Here is a 19882-nt window from a genome sequence, read left to right on the forward strand (position 1 = left end):
GGTTTAAAAAGCAGATGAACATGATTGATGTGACTCCCTTGATGAATAAGAAAATGATCTCCCAGGAAATCAATCCTCATGACAGAGATAAATGGAGAAACAGGTTGGTTATAAGAACATACAGGGTGATTGATGTTCATTCACAAGGAACCCGGAGGAATAAACTGTGGTCTTTTGCAGTAGGTCAGGGCTAAGAAGACTAATCTCTCAAGAGTGAAGAAAGAAACTATTGATGGTGGCTTGAAAGAGTCAACTGCTGTAGCTTTTCTTGAAGATGATCACAAAATGGGGAGCAGAAAATAGGTTGGAATTACAGAAGATTAATTAGTAAAGAAAGATGGGTTAAAGATATAAATTAGAGGCAAAGTTAAGAAGAATTTGGTTTCTTCATTATACTCAGAAACGTGAGGATGGAAAAGTTGACGGAGCAAGATTGTGAAGTATCTTATATGCAAGACTAAGAAGTTTGGACTAGATTCTGAAGGCTTAGGGGAACCAGTGAAGAAATCTTAAGAGAGGAATCGGATTAGATCTTAGGGTCAGAACATTTATTAGCAAGCAGGGTAGGTGAAGTTTCTGTTGACCCAGTTTGTTCAGTTGTCCCCTGCTTAGCCTTTTGAGGCTGGGGCTCTTCGTGGTTACTTTATCAAGAAATAGAGAATAATTAATTCACCGAAGTGAATTAAGACACTGTTACGTAAAAGAATAGATGTGGCATGCCAAAACAACAATGTGTGTCTACCAGAGGATGCCATTACTACATCTAGCACTAATACTAATGTACACTGAAAATAAGTTGTAGTTTATAAAATTGTTCTGTAATAATCTTGTAAGGTAGGAGGGCAGGTATTATTTTCCAAATGAAAAAATTGATGTCTATGTTTTATGACTAATATCCCAGTTAAAAAAGTGTCATCGATCAAACTCAAGTGTTTTGATTCCTAGCCTTATCTCCTTCCGCACTACCACATGACCTGTCTGTATGAAGAAGCTATAGAATAAGCTATGTTAAAAAAAAAAGTTACTGCTTGAGGCCATGGGTAATGATTGTTACTTGCTCCAGGTTTGCTTCAGTATTTCACTTTATTTCTTAGTCAAACTGCCCATAACCATTGACCGAAGCTCTGACTTCAAAGGCATAGTTGTTATTGTCTAGATTGCATTCCTTCCCACTGAGCATGACTCACCCCTCCTTCCACTCTATACATCTGAACCATCCACAAATCACTGTGGATGGCTCTTTCAGTGGTTTCAGAAATATCCGAAAACATGTGATTCACAGAAATGGGAGGACAACCACTGATTCAACATTAAACACAAAAACTATACTGAACACCCTTTAATATCTTTTTAATGATTCAGAAGGTAAAGTCATTGTGAAGTTGGAAATGCATATAGTGTTTTGGTGCTTTAAGATGACAGTGACAGGTACCTTAGAAATATTTAGACAGTCATTTGGGATCACAGGGCCATACCAGCAGTCACAGAAGATGGGAGTGTCCAGAAATCTGTCATCCAAGATTAGAAATTTGTCTAGGATCAATGATAAGGACAGGCTGTTTATAATCTGGAACCATGCCACTGTTTGGATAGGAATAAAGTTCCCTGGGGCATCTCCAGCTGGCAGGCAAAGGACTTCACCATTTCAGGAAGGCTCAAACAGGGAAGTTATTTTAAAATCTAAAAGCAGCTTTCCTTGTTCTTATGTCTTTCGATGTACAATCTGAGGGCTTGACCCCTTCTTTCTGATGTCCTATGTGGTAACTTGTTTTTTAAAGGCCTTTAATTAGAAAAAGGGGAAAAAGGCCTGGGAGGAAATGTGACTGGATGAACACCCCTGCCTGTGGGCCAAGAATAGAATAAGAGGATATGAGGGAAGGGGTATTTAGATTCACCCTAAGGAAGACGTTCGTAATGGGAAATAACAGTTTTTGGAAACTATGGATGGTTGAGGGAAATTATAAGAAACTCCTTCTCTGATGAACTTTTAATATGGAACAGGTTATCTTGTTGATGATATGATAAACAAGATGGTTTTTCAGAATACTTTCTGTGATTTTGACTTTATTTAAAAGATCCACAGATGGCAGAATTAATTCTCTATTGAGGGTGATACCTCAAATACTGCTGTTTTGTGTTATTTTAATATTGTTTCTGTTTTAGAAAAAAAAGATACATGCTTATTGTAAAATTTCAAACAAAACAGAAAAGTATAAAAGAAAGTATCTCCTAAAGATCTCACTATCCAAAGCTAACTGTTGTATTTTTCAGAACTCTTTTATTGTAAGGGATAGAGGCTCAAACTGGCTTAGGGGAACTCTGGTAACAGATAATTTGATTTAGGTAACAGATAAATCCAGGGGTATTCCTAGCTTCAAGCATGGCTGAGTCCTGGGTTTCAGATTATGTGTTAAAGAATCTCTGTCTCCTTATCTCCATCTCCTGGCTCTGCACTGTCTATGTTAGCATCATTTTCAGGCAGGATCTTTCTGCATCAGGCAGAGATGACGGCCCCCAGCAGATCCACCCTTCCATGGTCTTTAGCACCTTCTATCTCAAGAGGATAAAGTGCTTCTTTCCCCATAGTTTCAGTAAAAGTCCCGTTGTTGGGGGTGGCCTTTGTGTGAGAGGACTGTACTATACCACCAACCCCAACTGAACCCTATGAACTGAAGGGAAAAAGGAAAAAGAATAACTTCCTAAAGAAAACTCTGGCAATTTGTTTCCAAATGAAGAAAAGAATGTCAGGCAGGCAGATAACAAACATTAACATTTTGGGAAATTCATCCATTTGTGCTTCTTTATGGTCCAAATGCAATGCTAATCCAGGAGGCCAGAAATAGGTATGCTCCCAGCAGGTCCTTGTGAGTAGGCGCTCATTTGGGATTGATTCTTCCTCACGGATGTAAGGCCACAGAATTGCCTTTGTTTTCCTGTCACGCTCCTGTTTTTTCTTCTATCCCTTCCTGTGATTTAACCAGAAGTACAGTTATATTATGTAGACAAGTGGTAAAGGAATGGGCAGGTGTGTGTGTGTGTGTGTGTATATATGTATATATATATGATCAAATTACAGTACTGTGCCTGAAATTGTTATTCTGCTTTAAAATAAACTTCTCCGTCAACTAGTATTAAAAAGCCATTAATAACCTAATATAAAATCAGTCAATTCTTGGGAGGGGACGTCTCAGAATTCGCGATTGACTTTAGGGATGTTTGATGGGAGTGTGTGTCTTAAGGCTATGCAGAAATGTCCCCACACCCGCCCCTGTGTTACTGCTGCCTCAGTTTGAATCCTGTCCACCCCCACCCCTCTGACTTTAGTTCAGTCTCTTCAGAAAGGCTACTTGTTGCCAATGCTTCCCCTCCCTCCTTCTCCACCTCTTTGCCAGCCCCAGCCTGGTGCTGCTAACCAAGGAGATTTGAAGATTAAAAGGGCCTCAGCTCCCAGAGTTCCCATGGCAACAGCCTCCTTGGAGGTCTTTGTTGCCTGCTAAAACTTTGATCTCTGAGAGTGGCTGCTGCTGTTTCTTTCTAAGATTTACAAACAGAGGAAGAGGGAAAAGAATTGGGGAGAAGGAAGAAAAGTTTACTCCTGGCAGAAGGGAGAAAAGGAATTAATTACAGAGCCACACTTTCGCCATAAATTTGGAGGCTACTTCTTTGGAACATCTTTTGACTTGAGCTGTGCCTATATTTTCATTTGTAAACTCAATTATGCATCAGATATGCTTCAGATTATGCATCAGTAGGGTTGATTACCCCAAAGAAAGCAGAATCATCCTTTCTATCATCAGCAGACACCTGTGCCTTCAGGTGTCCAGAACAGCTGAAATAACTCCATAGTTTCCCATGAGAGACAGAAAACAAATGAGTAGTGGTTTTTCAGGCCTCAGCCCCACTGCCTTTTCTCCCAGCATTCTCTCCTAGCTTTGGCCTGCTCTGCCCTGAGCTTACCTAGATGCCCCTGCTGGTCTTGTTTTTAAAAAGAACCAGAAAAAAAAAATGCATTGAAGGGATGGAGGAGAGGGAAGAGCCAGAAACGTTAGCCAAATGTCAACTAGAATCTGATTCTGGTTAATGACTACCAATAACCTTCATTCTATTGAATGAAGAGTGGCGTAGGGCTTGTGGTTCCTTCAAAGATGTGAGATCATGCCTTTCATTCTTTGCAAGAAGCTTCCTTTGGCCTTCAGACCTTTCTACTCCATAATCTCAACTTTGCTCTTTGATAGGCACCATGGGAGTGGAGTCAGTTTTGCTTCAATTATGATTTGTATTTAAATTATGATTTTTAAAAATGGTTATTTTTTGCATATTATATCCCTAGCACAGTGAGGATGCAAAATAAAGAAATGACAGTGTCTTGTCTTTATAAAAATTACTGTCTTCTGGTGAAGATAAAAGGTATATTTCTGAAGCAGTTAGAGAACAATACAAGAAAATATTAAAGCTGTATTTGGATATTAAATATGTGGGCCATTGATTCTCAAGAAGGGGCAATTTTGCCTTTCCAGGAGATGTTTGACAATGTTTGGAGACAATTTTTGGTTGTCACACCTTATGGGATGCTGTGGCATCTAGTGGGTGGAGACTAGGGAGGCTGCTAAGCATTCTACAAAATGCAGGACAGCTCTCCCATTCCCCAAAGGAATTATCTGGCTCCACATAGAAATAGTGCTGAGGCTGTGAAGATGATCTTGACCAAAGGTCTCTCTGGATGTTGGATAAAGTCCACTGTGAACAGCAGAAGGTTCGGGGACAGGCATCCCTGGACTCAGTGCAGTAATATGAACTTGGACAAGTCAATGTCTATGAGCATGGGTTTCCTTAGCGGAATAAATGGGGAGGGGTAATAAAATGTACATGAAAGACCTATTGTGAAGATTAAATGCACAAAGAACTTAGTAAATGTTAGCTCCCTTCTCCCACCCCTTACCACTCCCCACACCACATCACCAGCGTGTCATTCCTAATCTGAGGGAACCCTCTTTAGGGAATTCTACATTTGGGGACTCCTGCTAAAGAGCTGATTTTCCCTTAGCACATTCCACGGGCAGAGGCTTTAATGGCTATCTGTGAATTGGCAATCCTGTTGCTAATAGATTCACATTTTCTCAATGACATCTGTACTGTGTTTTGCCAGTGGTGACCCTAATCAGCCCAGTGGAAATCTTCCTGTGAGTGGATTTGAAAGCATTCTGTCTCAGCATGCTATCTTTTGGTTGCTGTTGGAAGCCCCCATATCTCAGTGGATGACCCTTAGTTAATTGCAGGGTGTTTACTGCCTAATGTAAATACAAGGATTAGGTCACACAGCCCAGGCCATTTGATGAAGTCTGGAGGGGTCTGAAGAACACTGAACTTGGATTAGAATCTGGGTGGGCTTGGGAAGACTTTAGATAGGGTGACTTTACAACTTATCATCCAAACTAGGATACTCTTGAGAATGAAAAGGGGGGACTTAATTTCTGGCAAGACAACAGGCATAAACCGGAACTGTCTAGGCAAACTGGTATGATGGTCGCGCATCTTTAGCTGCTGACCACCTTGAAGGGTCTCCCATAGATTGAAGAGAACAGAAGATCCAGAGGGCTGGAGGGGAAATTAGTGTCGGCTCACCTCCACCTGCGGAACCCTGCTGCTAGCTGGCATTTCGTTCCTGGGGACCTATGTATGTGCACATACATCTCCATTCATCTACATACTTGAATCGAGCAAAGGGGCCCAGCAAAGAGATGGGGGGTTGACGTAATAGTTGTTTTCTGAAAAATTTGCCCTAAGATTTTTGAACCGTAAATGACGTCGGTCGCGGCCGTTCACTGCCCTGTGTTAAGAGAACAAATGCGGTCTTGCAGGCGCTATTTCCCCTTCCCTAAGCCCCCAGCCACCTCGGTCGCGCCCACCGCCCCCTCCTCGCAGCCTTTATTCCGCCTCACTATTTTTGCTTCACTTGTTGCTCATCACTGTGGGAGGAAACTCGGCCTTCAATTAGCGCGCATTCCTGGCGGCCCGCGGTTGCCGTGGTTACCCCGGGCAGGAGCCGGAGCAGCTGGGTCAGCTGCATTGTAGTCGGGTGGACCCGCGCGGGCCCGAGCCGGGGAGGAAACGGGGGCGGGGGGCAGGCGCGAGAGTGGGTGGCACCAAGAAATCGGCTCAGCCCCTGGAAAGAAAGAATGGCAGCTCTTGAAAGCCGGGCAGGAGACAGTCGTCCCATTTTTCTCCAAAGCCAGCTGCCGCTATTCAGGCGTGCAGGTTTGCGTTCACACGGGGGCTGTGCCTCCGACTTTGCTGAATTGGCTTCCCATGAGAGGATCTGGGAAAGGCCCCATGGCCAACCCCTTCACACTAAGGGGGCTGGCCACGGAGGAAAGGGCAGGAACTCTTGACAGTTTGAGACGTACCAAGTGTGTGCCCCTCTGTGTCTGCCTGAGACCGCCAGGGCCTTTTTTGGTTGAAGAAAGTGGCCATTCTTGCTATCTTTATATCTGTGGTAGTCTGATGGATGGAGCACAGTGACTTCAAGACACTATGCTGGGCTCCAAGAAACTCACTTTCCCCCTTCCATGACATCCCACACTCCTCCACGGCGTTTTAAAGTCAATCTAGCAGTCTTCTGCATTTCACCTCAGGCCAAGTAGACCATGTTATATTTCTAATAATCATTTGTATTTAGTCGGTCTCTGGGGGTGGAGGTTGAATCACTATAGCACTTTGTGAAGTCAGATTACTTTGCAATCATTTTTGTTGTTTATTTGTAGCAGCATGGTGAGTGCCTTTTAATTAGCTCATATTGTGTTATGATGTGTTCAGTGATCATTTTTTCCGGTTGCAACTTTAAAAGGTGCTGAGAATTTCAGTTATCTCCAACATTTCCTACATCCAAAAATTATATTTTAATTACATAAGTAGAGCAGTAATGCCAAAAACATGAACAAATTTTGGGGTCATTCACTATAAATATTAGGAGACTAGAAAGCACTTGGTGCACATTTCTAAATGAAGGATAAGTGAATGTTTTGGGGTGGTGAGATATTGGGAAAAACACTGGAATTGGGGTGAGTACACCTGGTTGTTTTCCTGGCTTGATCATTAATGAATTGTGTGACATGGAGTAAGATTCTTAACCTTTCAGAGCCTCAGGTCCCTGAAACATAGGGTAGAATATGGACTAGATGACCTCTAAGATCCTTTCTGGTCATAAAATCTGATTCTAGGATTCTGTGGGAATAGAATTCAGCTCCTTAGGCCAAGCTTGTAACTACTGCCAAAAACAAAAAACCAACCCCAAAGCATTTATTAACAGTTAATTGTAGATAGTCCAATACTAGTTATTTTATGGATAGAATTCAGTTTCAGAATTTTTCTCCTTTAAGACTATAATTTAAAGTGAACTAAAATGTAAAGGACACAGAAAAAGTAAACATATGAAATGCTTAAGAACATAGTTTATAAATATATATAAAAGAAAGGGAGGCTATATCCACATTTGTGATAGATAGTCATAAACTATATTTATTAAATGCATGGTTGCCATGGGAATATAGAATAAAAACTGGGATGTGTGTGCCCTTGGGAAATTTCCAATCTATTTGGAATTCCAAATAGCCATAGAAACAACTTAACACTTAAAAGCATAGCCATAGAAACATCTTTACACTTAAAAGGGCCAGAGAAAGGCATCTGTTCTCCTCAAAGACATAGGAGTGAAACATTTTGGAGGGTTAGGAGCTGACAGAACAGGGGGTGGATACAGTACATCCCTGAAAATGGATCTAGGGCATCTGAGGAAAGCTTGAAAGTGGGATGAAGCTGAGATGTGCATTAAACATAGGGAGAAGAGGGGAACCACACGGAGCTGGGGAAGAAAGGCATTCCTCACTGTCCTGAACAGAAAGTTCATCTGTATAGTGTATTGACAAACCCTAGGAGGACTCCAGCTTAGTAAGTTTAAAGAAATGGAGATAACTCTCCTGTCAGCAGTGGTGTCATAAAGATAAAGGAAATGTTATACTTCCTTTTCCTAAGTTCCAATGCATTAAACAATGTGTTGTCAAGTGATTGAGTAAGCAGGTTCTGAAAACAAGTTTGTCCTAAATCCTGAACTTCTGTACTTTCCATTACAACTTTGGAGGCTTGGAAATGATTAGACCTTGGATTTAAGTTTTAAGAGTAGAGACCAAAACAGTCTTTTTGGCTGAAATTTTTATGTGTATTGTATCTCTGTAATGACTTCCTCAAAAATACACTAGGCTGGTGATTCTCAGCTCCTTGGTGTGGGATAGGGTGGTGCTTCTGTCTCCTTAGATAGCAAGATGGCATTTGGGGATATTCCAGTGACTGGAGAATGCTCCTGGCATTCTTCCCTGAGTTCAGAAGTGCTAAACATTCTGCAGTATATAGAATAATGCTGCATGAAGAAATGAATAGTTCTTTCATATTTTCATTAAAAGCCTATTTCCACCCGAGGTTGATAAAGTCACTATAATGAGCAGCAAATCAGAAGTCCAGCTAGAAACCCTGCTTACTGAACAAGGGGATTTGCTACTGGAAACACTTCAAGTTCCTGATGGGTGGGTGAGGTGCCTCTTCATGCTGGGCTTCTGGAGGTGCCAAGTATAGAGCCTAGTCCCTGCTCTGGAGGGGTTTCCATCTTGCTAGTGGAGGCACATGTAAAAGTAAAGGCCCACTACAGCCACGAGGTAAGTGCTTTAGTGCAGGCATGTGCAGTGGTCCTAGGGAGCATGGATGAGGAAGCACCTCCTTAGTGCAGCATTCTTACAGGACTCTGTCAGAACATATCTCAGTCTTGCGTACTCTATGTGGTAAGGAATTGAACAAAGCAGTTCAAATGCTTATCTGAGCAAAGAAAGTAAGTAAAGTTTGCTTTGAGGGGGCTAACCTACCAAGAAAAAGGTGTAAAAAAAACTTGGGGAAATGCCACTAGGACATGATTTGTTGTGAAATGTGCAAAGATAATGTTCTGAGCAGAAGTGGGAAACCAGGCAAGGACTAGGTCTCTAGGGAAAGGCCCCATGACCAGACAGAACCTGATGTCAAAAATGCAAAGAGGGCTGATGAAAATTAATTTGGTGGGAAGATTTAATAGGTCTTGTGGCACAGAAGCAGATAACTGAAGCTGAGTTCTGTCTGGGCTAGACTGTGAGCCTCTCAAGTGTCTCAAGGGAACACCTGTTGTCCCCTGTGTCTCCACCTAGCTAAATATAAATTTCACTGTTGAATGAATGAATGATGAATGAATAAATGAGGGACATTCCAACCGCGAGCTGGTTTGCAGGAATGTGTACAAAGAGTTCAGTTGGGGATAACTTCAGCAGTGGCAGTGGCAGAAAACAACTGAAATGGGGAATTTTATAGGTAAGATAGGTAAGTTATTGTATTCACAATGCATGTTTCTACCCTGATTATTTAATCCAAAGTGTGTGAATGTGATAGAGTTTGTGACAGTGTGATATGAAACTGGCACTCGTGTGTGTGCATGTACAAAGTATTAGTATGCCTGATTCGTTTGGTCTATTCATGTGGAAATTTCTTAAAAGTAATGGATTCTGCAAGGTTTGGGGAAAACTGTTGGAGTGCTTACATAAAAACTGTATATTCCACTGATAGTTTGAGCTGTGGTTTGAAAAGAGTAAATGTGGCCTTCTATTTGCAGGGCTTGCTTTCCATCCTTTCCTCAGACATTAAAGTGACTTGTAATTGCCACTCTTAAACTGAATCCTGGAAGAATGATAGTGATTCACAAGTGTTGGTAAAGTGCTGCTGAAATCTGGGATGTATTTACTGCAATTGTTTAGACTGTCTAAGATCAGGCCTTCATTGATTATGATAGAAGAAAAGATAAAGCATTTCTAACTAGCAATAGCATTTCTTAAGAACTGTTAGGGAAGAAGCTGGAAGTGGAATATTTTCAGAAATACAAGATTCCAGCATAAATCCACTTTTAAAAATGCCTTTAGCTCCAATAAAATATAAGTAATGGTGTAAAACTATAGAGCTTTTCACCGTCTCTGCTGTTGACATGATATATTGGTATTGTCTGCTCTCCCAAAATTCCTACTATGTTTTGAATTCTGAAGATATTTAATTTCGCCCACTTTACTGCACATATCACCTATACTACCCTGCGGCTAACACTACACAGGTGCATTATGGGAAGCCTTCACCTTCTGAAGCATCAGCTGTTGACTGTTGCTTCAGGGGGAATGAGAAGCTTGATGTATGTCTTCCTGTTAGAGTGACAAGCTTTGTGAATCGCCTGTCCATATGTCTGATACACCCTTTCCTTATTTTAATGTTTTCAATTATAAAAGTAAAAAAGTCTAAAGTAAAAAATAATGCAAGTTCCTTCATTGTTCTTCCATGATGTCCATTCTAGCTCCCTAGAAGTAAGAAAGGCTAGCAATTTGGTGCGTAATACTATTGTTTCCAATCTTAATTTGAACATAGGTGACTAGATCTTGTATTTACTATCTTTCTGTGTGTGGAAGTAATGTTAGAATACCCTCAAGGTAACCTAAACAGCCTATGGGGAAATGCAGCTTTGTGTTTTACCATCCCATAAATTTATCTGTGTGTGTATACCCTTCAGAGGTTGCAAACTCATGATTTCTGGGCTCTATACAGCCTGCAGACATATTGTGTATGGCTCACCCAGTGTTTTAAAAATAATTGGTTGCCAACATTTGAAAATCAAGATATTTCACGTAAAATCTGGGGCCTGGAAAATATTGAAAAATAAGATGATCTGAAACACTGAAGACACATTTCTATGGGGCCACAAGTGGCTAGGGGTGACTAGTAGCAGCCTCCTAATAACATCTCCCTGTTGTATTACATCTGGCTAGCTGTACTCATTTGTATTACCTGCTGGTCCCCATAGACATTTGAGTTTTTAACTCCAATCACTGAGTATCAGATTTGGGAACTAAAAGTTATGTAAGTAGAATGACCATATAATTAATTGTCCAAACTAAAATGCTTTGAGAGTAAAAAGGGGTGCTATTAAAATTACACCTGAACCACAGGCATAATCCACAACTGTCCTAGACAAACTAAGATAGATGGTCTTTCTGTTTATAAACTACTCTATTCAACCCCTTCATTTTACTAATGAAAAAACTGAGACCCTGAAAGGGAAAGTAATTTGCCTGTAGTAATCACCAAGTGAGGTAATGATAAAGTTGCCCTAAGTACTCTGACTCCCAGTCCACTGCTTTTTCCAATATAACATGCTCTATATAATATGTATGAGCACCACATCCTCCTTGAATGTATGGATTTTTATAGTTAATTATCACAGTCAGTTTGCTATGAGAGCCCACAAATTGATAGCTTATATCATCAATGACATTTCTATCATGAATTTAAGTAATGATTTGGACCATAGCATATCCAGAGATGTTTAAAACATTGGTAGTCTTGAGAAGTGGAGAGTAAACACTAACAAAGTTTCTGATTTTACAAGATACACCAAGATATATATTTACAAGTGCTAATTATGCAGACTGAAAAAAACACAAAACCCCACCATCAAGTATGTATCTGATAACTGGATTTTTAAAAATCAGTATGTATTGACTTTTTGATCATTGATTATTGCCTGGCCTTTAAGAAATCTCCAGGAGCTCAAATTCCCAAATCTTTGACTAGCTGTTTATTACCTTGTTGAGTTTCCAAGAGATATTTTTATAGAGAACACTCAGAGGAGACCAATGCATGCTGTCTCTTAATGACTTTCTCAAACTTTGGCCCCAAATCTGTACTAGTTTCCTACCCTAGGGAACTGCGTAAGCCTTAGGGGCACCTCTTAGTCTCTTATGAAGGCTTAGGTCAAAGACTAAACTGAGAAGACACCTTTTTCCAATGTCCCACTTGACTCCTACTTGTCCTTCCAAGAGACCTTGCCAGCGGCGGAGCCATCTTACCATGTCAGCTGCATGAGATGGAGGACAGAAAAAAGGTAGCTGTATTTGCCAAAGCCAAAAGCAGAGTTGGCCTAACTCACCCATCCCATACTTCCTTACCTTGGAATATATACTCTGGTCCCCACTATTTTTTTAAGCATGGGACCATCACCCACATAGACTAGGACACATGTTACCACGCTGGCCTTGTAGAGTTGAGGAGAGCCAAGAAAAAGTGAGCAAAGACCCCTCTACTCCACTCACTAAATCTTGCCCCAGCTCCAAAATACTCCCCTAGTGTCCTGGAGGAGCCCCTTTTTCTTTGACCTTTGTCAGAGCTTCTTTTCTGTGGGTGGCTTGATAGAGGAAGGGACAAGTGACCAACCATGACTTTAGATTTAAAATATGAGCCACACACGTGAATAACCTTTTCTCTAATGCACCTCAACAAACTTTAATATGAAGGAGTTGTTTTCTAAATGAGCCATATCTATATGCATGAAACAGATTGCCAGAGCTGTGCTGTCCAATAGCAACATGTGTCTACTATGTCCTTGAAATGGCAATATTTTGGTGATAGTCACATAAGCTGAAAATAGTATCACATTAATTTCCTTTGTTTCTTTTTACTTTTTATTGTACTTCCTAGAAAAGCTAAAATTATCCACATTGCTTGCATTATATTTCTGTTGGATGGTGCTGTTCTAGAGGTATATGTCAGGTACCTGCATGTTTAGGTGCTACAGTGACATTTTACCATCATCACAAGTCTGAAAGGAGGGAAATTTGCTAGTTGTTTATAATACTACTAGTTTATTAGCAAGGCTTCAGTGTGGTAGAGATATAATGTCAGGGGAAGAAGTTCATAACAGGACTTCACCTTGATATGAGAACATGATGAAAGCATTCACCATGTCTTTCTTTAAATCAGTCTAGTTTTAAAATGGACTAATCTGCTCCCTTACGTCTTCCAGCCTCTTGTTTCCTGCACAGCTCTTTGCTTCCCAGAGCCCCTGAGGGGCACCTGTTCCAACTCCAGCTTTTAAGTTTCTCTGCCATATTATGCAGAAGGCACTTGGGTCCATATAATGCCAGCTGTGGGTGCCATATGGAAAAGCCATACCATCTACATATGTACAGTGTATTTCAGAAGCCAGAAGGAGTGTAGAGGAATGTGTAACTGATCTAGTTTTATCTTTCCCTTGCCTATGAAAATTTTAATCATTGAAATATCTTTAGGCCACAAATAGAATCATGTAGTGAGATAATTCTGAGTTAAAACCAAATATGTACTTTTGTTTTTATATGGACATAGGACTGTGTATGGATGTATGAAAATGTAGATTGAACATTTGGATACAGACGGGCTTGACTTTCCAATGAAGTGTATGGAGACGGATGTATAAATGAATGGAGATAGTGTATGTCAGTCTGCTCAAGCAGAGATTTCCTCCTCCTATAAATAGTTGGAGAGAAAGTTCTGTTTCTGCTTCCGCTTAGTTTAGGTGCAGAGTTCACTTAGATGGCTGCCAAAGATTGAGAGAGAAAGTCATTCTCTTGTCTCAGCCTAGCTTTGGTGATATGCTTCTCATACCACAAAGAGCGTGCACTAATGGCCCCACATATGGATGGTACCAACTGGAACCAGGCGTTAGGCTATGTTTTCCTTTGGAATAACCACTTTCCTTCTTCTTTTCCTTCCACTTCTTCTAGGCAGGACAGGGCTGCTTGCTGATCTCTTGCCCAGTTTTGCTGTGGAGATTATGCCAGGTATTCGGTCATTTAACTCTTTATTTGCTTGATTTGCCGTTATTCCATCTGTTTTGCTTCTGCATTAGTCGCTAATTGCTTCTTTAATTTATTTCCACATTTGTCTGTATGTCTCTGATCTTTTCCAGGATTAAACCCACTGGAAGGACTTTTAAATTGCATTTCTTCTGTTACTAGGCCTTAAAAGAATAATGATAATTAAAAATAGGCTGAGCTGGCAACCCAGTCCTTCAGTGTCAGGCATGCAGGCTCTTTGGCAATCTCCATGCCCATTTCAGTATTTCAGCTGTACCCATATGCGTAAAAGTATTTTTAATAGAATCAGTATTTATCTGCCTTCCTTATATCCTAAGTTGTATGTTTACCGATTCATTATTGTACAACCATGTTACTCTGAATTGCCTTTTATAACATCATCAGACTTTTTTTCAAACCTTAGGAAAGCTATGTACCCCTCCTCCCTTGAAAAATACACATTTGCAGACCTACATCACTTTGCACACAATTTCAGAGACTTACTAGTCCCTTTGAGTCCCTACAGGTCCACGGACCATATGTGAAGGACATCTGGGACAAATATGCATCTCTGCTTTTTATGTACCTTCAGTTGAATCCACCAGCCTAGACAAGCCAACATCAGTTTGGTGCACCTTTATGGTGTGCAGTTGAGGGAGGCACAGAGAGGAGCAAGAATGAACTGTGGGGAAGAACATATCTAAACTCAAACAGTAGGAAAAGAGATGATTTAGTCTTGTCTTGGAGGGTTTCTGCCAGAGTTTTAAGAGCTGCCTAACAGCAACAGAGATACAAAATATCCCTGAGTATTGGTTTTTAGCTTTTTTTTTTTTTTTTTTTATTTTGAGATGGAGTCTCGCTCTCTCGCCCGGGCTAGAGTGCAGTGGCGTGAGACCGGGATCTCAGCTCACTGCAACAACTCTGCCTCCGGGTTCATGCCATTCTCCTCTCAGCGCCTCCCGAGTAGCTGGAACTACAGCAACCGCCACCCTGGCCTGGTTAAGATTTTTGTATTTTTTAGTAGAGACAGGGTTTCACCGTTGTTAGCCAGGATTGGTCTCCGATCTCCTGACCCCTGATTCCACGTCTCGGCCTCCCAAAGTGCTGAGTATTACAGGCTTGAGCCACCACACCCGGCCTGGTTTTTAGCTTAATTCAAATTTTTAAAAACATCCAGAGTCTTCACCGTTGAGCTTCACGAATTATTCTTCTATGAATTCTAGTCCCTTTCCATTAGGTGACCAACCCAAACACAGACATTCTTTTTACTGATGTTGCTCCCAAGGACACAAATGTATGACTCTTTGTAACCTTATCCAGAATTCCCTCCATTTGTAAGCATTTGTTCATCACAAAAACAATGTTACATTGCAGTGCTTGAAACTAGCTGTTACATCTCCCAGGCTGTTACATCTCCCAGTCTCGAGAAAGAGTTACTGTGTTTTTCATAGCTGGCCTATAGGACTAAATTTGCCTCCCTTTGATTCCAAGAATCCTTTCACAGATAATATTCTTTTGTTTCTCACATATAACTTTCCAATCTTATCCTTGACTGCTTGACCCAAGTTGTAGCCACCACTTCATACAGCTCATCTAAACCTACGAGCTCATATCTATCTCAGGCTACATTACATTGTTGTGTTGTTACTAAGGCTTAGGCCAAAGCCTTCTGCTATCGATTGTCCTTGGCATGAATGCTCTCCAGGCCACTCTAGCCAGGCACGAGGCCTTCCCATTCAAATTAAGAATGTATTTCAGAAAGATTAGTGAGGAGGGACATTCAGGAAACATGTTGTTTGTTTCCTCTAAACAAAGTCATTTTGTTGACCATTATTATACAACCCATTATTTAATAAAAATAACATTCTCAAGCTCCCAGCTGAATGTCCATTTAATTGAAGGAATATTTAGTAATCAAAATCTAAGAAAAACAATGTGTGCTTGAGGTTCAATTACAAAAGGATTTGGGATAGATGGCTTTTAACCAAAATGAATTGCTTTAGTCTTTTTGGCTTTTCAAGGAAAGCATGGCTCTCCCCAGTCTGTCCAGGCCTCCAGTGGGAAGTTGGGTCCTGTAGCCAAGTCTCTAAAGTATGATGCTGAGACAAGTCACCTGAGGGCCATAGTCATTTTTATCTAAGCCCCTTGCAATTTGTTTCCTTTCTCTTAATCTTTTGGGTGGGCAAATGAAATGGAATTCACATTCAGCTTCTGGGAGAGCTGTGAAAGAGGCAGAGTTAACAAACACACCCAGATATACATGTCAGCCTTGCTATTTATCCAAGCTCAGAGCCACTTGAGCCCTTGGCTAGGTTGGCTGCCTAGTATGGGTAGCTTGAGTGTGATCAAACCAAACTCATTATCTGTTCATGGGGACAGTGTCTTCTCTATGGAGACCATGTCTGTAGTTTTCTCTAGCCATGGATTATTGTCCTGGTATAAGCAAAAGGTTTGGATCTCAGCACTGGTGCTGAGTACAGGAAAGGTGTTCTAGGGGCAATCAGCAGGGAAAGCAGGTGAATACATTATATAAGGGGCCTGGAACCACCTAACTATAAACTACATCTAGACCCCTAGACATAGAGACCATTTCCTCAGGACTTATATAGAGAAGATTAACTTGACAAAAATAAAGAAATAAATAAGTATTCACAGAACCCACCACTTCATAGCCCAACAGACAATGTTCTCCCTCCCCCCAGCCAGGATTCTTTCAGCTCTGGTCCCATCCTGGTTCTGATGGTACAGTCAGTAGTGTAAATCGTTTCCCCAGTATAGGACTGAAATCCCCACATTGTTTTGTGCTGGTTATTACATGTGCCCAATGTAACACAGAAAACCTTCTTCCCTCTTCTCCATTCCCCTGGACTGAGGGTCTGCTCTTCTCACTCTCAGAGTTCCTCTTGAGTGTTGGGTCTCTGTCTCCTGTTAAGAGATGCTTTCTTCCCTAGGTCCCTCCTCCTCTCCCCCTTTCACTGGGAGATGCCAATCAGAGTGCACCCTGCCCTGGAGGTGGGCTGCCTCGAGTGTGGATTTCTTTGTGCATCCTTCCAGAGTGGGTGTTTGTTGGCCTGGTGCTCCTGGGCATCTTCCTCTTCTTCGTCCTGGTGGGGATCTGCTGGTGCCAGTGCTGCCCTCACAGCTGCTGCTGCTATGTCCGCTGTCCATGCTGCCCAGAGTCCTGCTGCTGCCCTCAAGCCTGTGAGTACAGTGACTGGTGGGGAGACAGAGCAATCGAGAGAAATGTCTACCTGTGTCTGACAGCTATGTGCGCTGGGTTCTTCCTCCACCTCCTGTCCTGCCACCCCCAAGATTAGTCATTCCAGACTCTTCTCCGCTGGATGCCCCTGGCCTCAGGGATGACCATTCTCATTTGCCTGTTCACCTACCTACACCTGTCCACACTTCTTATCCATACCTATCACTCCCTGCATTTGGAATTCTCATGGACACTATTGGTAAAATGGAAGGACAGGTTTGGTGTGGTGCGGTTATGGGGGAAAGCTGTTCCCTCTCCCTGAGGCATTCAAACTAGAGGAAACTTCTCTGGTCATTCCTTTCTCATGCAGAGAACCTCCTTTTTATATAAGAAGAGTGTGCAAACTGTGGCCTTTGGGCACCCACCCTGCCACAGATTTGTTTTATTTACTCCCATGATGACATGGGCTACAATAGGGCCTAGTTCTCATTTGAGGAGTCACAATTTTTACCTTACTGGCCAAGCCCATATAGACATTAAGTTTGGTACCCCTCCATAAACCAAACACGTCTTGAAAGAGAGAGGTACACCAGGTATCTTTAGTATCTTCAGGAATAAAGCAGTTTCTGGGAAGAATCAGGTTATTTGCTCTGCTTTTAAAATCACAGAGCAGGGACAATGTGCAAGCCCATTACTTGCTTTCCTTCTCAAGAGAAGGTTCAGGATCCTCCTTGAAGCAGCCCTGGGCAGTCCCTGTGCTAGGCTGCCTCCAGAGGGGCCGAGGCAGCCTCCAGACAGTGTGGGGAAGAGTGGGCTGCTGCCGTCACTGGGGATGCTGCTGTGACAGCTCCCAGAACCACTTAATTACTTATTTGTCAGGTACTAAACACGGTAATTCCTTATGTCGTTGCCGTTTGGTGGAGCTGGAGGAGTCCAAGGGAGTGGGGGACAGTGATTCTGATTAATCAGTTCCGTTCTAGGAGAACAAACACTCACATGTGCACATACACACATCCAGGAGCTCCCTGAAGTGCATCCTCAGGGATTTTTGGTGTGAGGGTTGTGGAGGGTGGGACGACATAATCTCTCTTGCTCTTGATCTCCCTCCACAGTGTATGAAGCAGGGAAAGCAGCAAAGGCCGGGTACCCTCCCTCTGTCTCCGGTGTCCCCGGCCCTTACTCCATCCCCTCTGTCCCTTTGGGAGGAGCCCCCTCATCTGGCATGCTGATGGACAAGCCGCATCCACCTCCCTTGGCGCCAAGTGACTCCACTGGAGGAAGCCACAGTGGTAAATGTAGTTCCAGACTGCCCTGCCCCATGCTTGTCTCGGGCCCCCATAGTGGTTCCTTGTTGTTAAGAACAGTCAGTTCAGTGATGTGTCTTTGGAAAATAGTTTTCTCCACTCCAGAAATGGGATCCTTCCAGCTATGTCAGATATCTTTTGGGGTACATGTCATGCTTTCCAAGGGCTACAGGACGTTGCTGACCCCTGCCTTCTCCCTAGGCTCCTCAATTACTAACACTATAAGAAAAGAGACAAGGTATCCCTTGAATGTTGATTATTCAGTTAGCAAATAGTTGTTTCATCCCTACCTACAGGAGTCCACTAGTACTGTGAGGGCCTGCAAGAAGTGTAGGACATGGTTTCTCTGACAAGCAGCATGGCCTGGTCAAGGAGAGAGTGGACCTTTATTAGGACAATCAGATGCTAAAGAGTATGCTAAAGACAATCAGTTCAAAGAAGAAAGAGCTGGACTGGTTACAAAAGCTTCAGGGAGGAGGTGAAATTTGAGCTGGGCCTAGAGGAATGAATAGGATTTAGGAAAGCACATTCAGGGGATACTGAGCACCCCAACTGGGAAGGTCAGTGTGATGAAATCCCAGAGCTGGGAGAACATAGTGTGAGTATGTGACAGTGTCCAGTTTGTCAAATTGACTGGAAGAAGGTAGGATATGATGGAGCCAGATTGGAGAGGGCCTTGAAACTCCTCCAGAAGGTCTGGGACTTGGTGTGAGAGCCACTGTGGGCAGACTCCTGAGGGCAGAGGTGGCACCATGACAAAGGGAGTGGCAAGCGGGAGACAGTAGAGCCAGAGAACATGAGCTAAGGTGTGGTTGAAGTGGTTGAGATATGTGAGCATCTAGATTATGATGGAGACAATGGAAGTGAAATGTGTGGGTAAAGCTGAGAGACACTTTGAAAGAAATAATGAGATATTGGGGAATGAAGGAAAAGGAGGCTTTAGGATGACCTCAAGTTGTCTAGATCATAGATCATAGACGGAATTGAAATAAGTGGTAAGGAGAGCTGATTTAGTTGAAGGTTACCCCCATCTGAGGCACAATTAACTTGTGGTTATAGGCAGGGGTGAGTAGGAGGTATAGGTGGAGGGGCAGGGTAGGGTGGAGAGGTAGAGGGGCATTAAAATATAGCTTTTCTGGAGGCATTTGAACAGGATTACAGGGTAGTGAAGGTTACTATTGTATGTGCTATACATTTAGAAGGTGATTTTTAAATCCCTAGATGTAGATGAGCCGCTAGGGTTGGTAAAACAGACATTTCTTCCCTGGAGTTATCTGGGCTGCCTCTATTATGAAGTGAGGAAGGGTATCTAGCCCACCTAATGAGCTGCCAGTGCCTGATTGTAGAATGAGTGGATATCCTCAGCAAGTAATTAGGATTTGTATTTTTCTCTCCCGGGAGCTGTTAGTAGAATTCTGACATCTGATACAGAATGAGTCACAGACTGAGAAGTAAAAGTTAATGATCAGTGACACACAGGGAATTAGAGAAATAAAGACAATATAGTCTATTTCCATGAAAGATGAAGTGGGCAAAAGAGACATTGGTGGAACTTACACTCTTTATTTGCCTTTTTTCTAATCTTTCTTCCCACCAGAATCCTTTCCCCCTTATTTTTTATTTAATGGGTTATCTAACAAAACTGTTCGTATATTCACAGAATAGCA

At 42.1% G+C, this 19882-nt stretch overlaps 1 protein-coding gene across 6 annotated transcripts in view; it reads left to right on the forward strand.

Moving 5' to 3' along the window:
- The window catches only part of ILDR2 (immunoglobulin like domain containing receptor 2), an 80766-nt gene that overhangs the window by 41044 nt on the left and 19840 nt on the right, over positions 1-19882 (forward strand). For 3 of the 6 annotated variants that reach the window (XM_017867619.1, XM_017867617.1, XM_017867618.1), the window contains exons 4-6: positions 13641-13697; positions 16767-16913; positions 18024-18200. The exons of 1 other annotated variant lie outside the window; for it this stretch is intronic. In XM_017867619.1, the coding sequence (XP_017723108.1) occupies positions 13641-13697; positions 16767-16913; positions 18024-18200 (381 nt within the window). The remainder of the gene's footprint in view (positions 1-13640; positions 13698-16766; positions 16914-18023; positions 18201-19882) is intronic. 2 more of the 6 variants (XM_017867622.1, XM_017867620.1) reach the window with 1 other exon arrangement.

The sequence above is a fragment of the Rhinopithecus bieti genome, unplaced genomic scaffold, assembly GCF_001698545.2.
Source record: "Rhinopithecus bieti isolate Rb0 unplaced genomic scaffold, ASM169854v2 scaffold_3763, whole genome shotgun sequence".
NCBI lineage: Eukaryota > Metazoa > Chordata > Mammalia > Primates > Cercopithecidae > Rhinopithecus > Rhinopithecus bieti.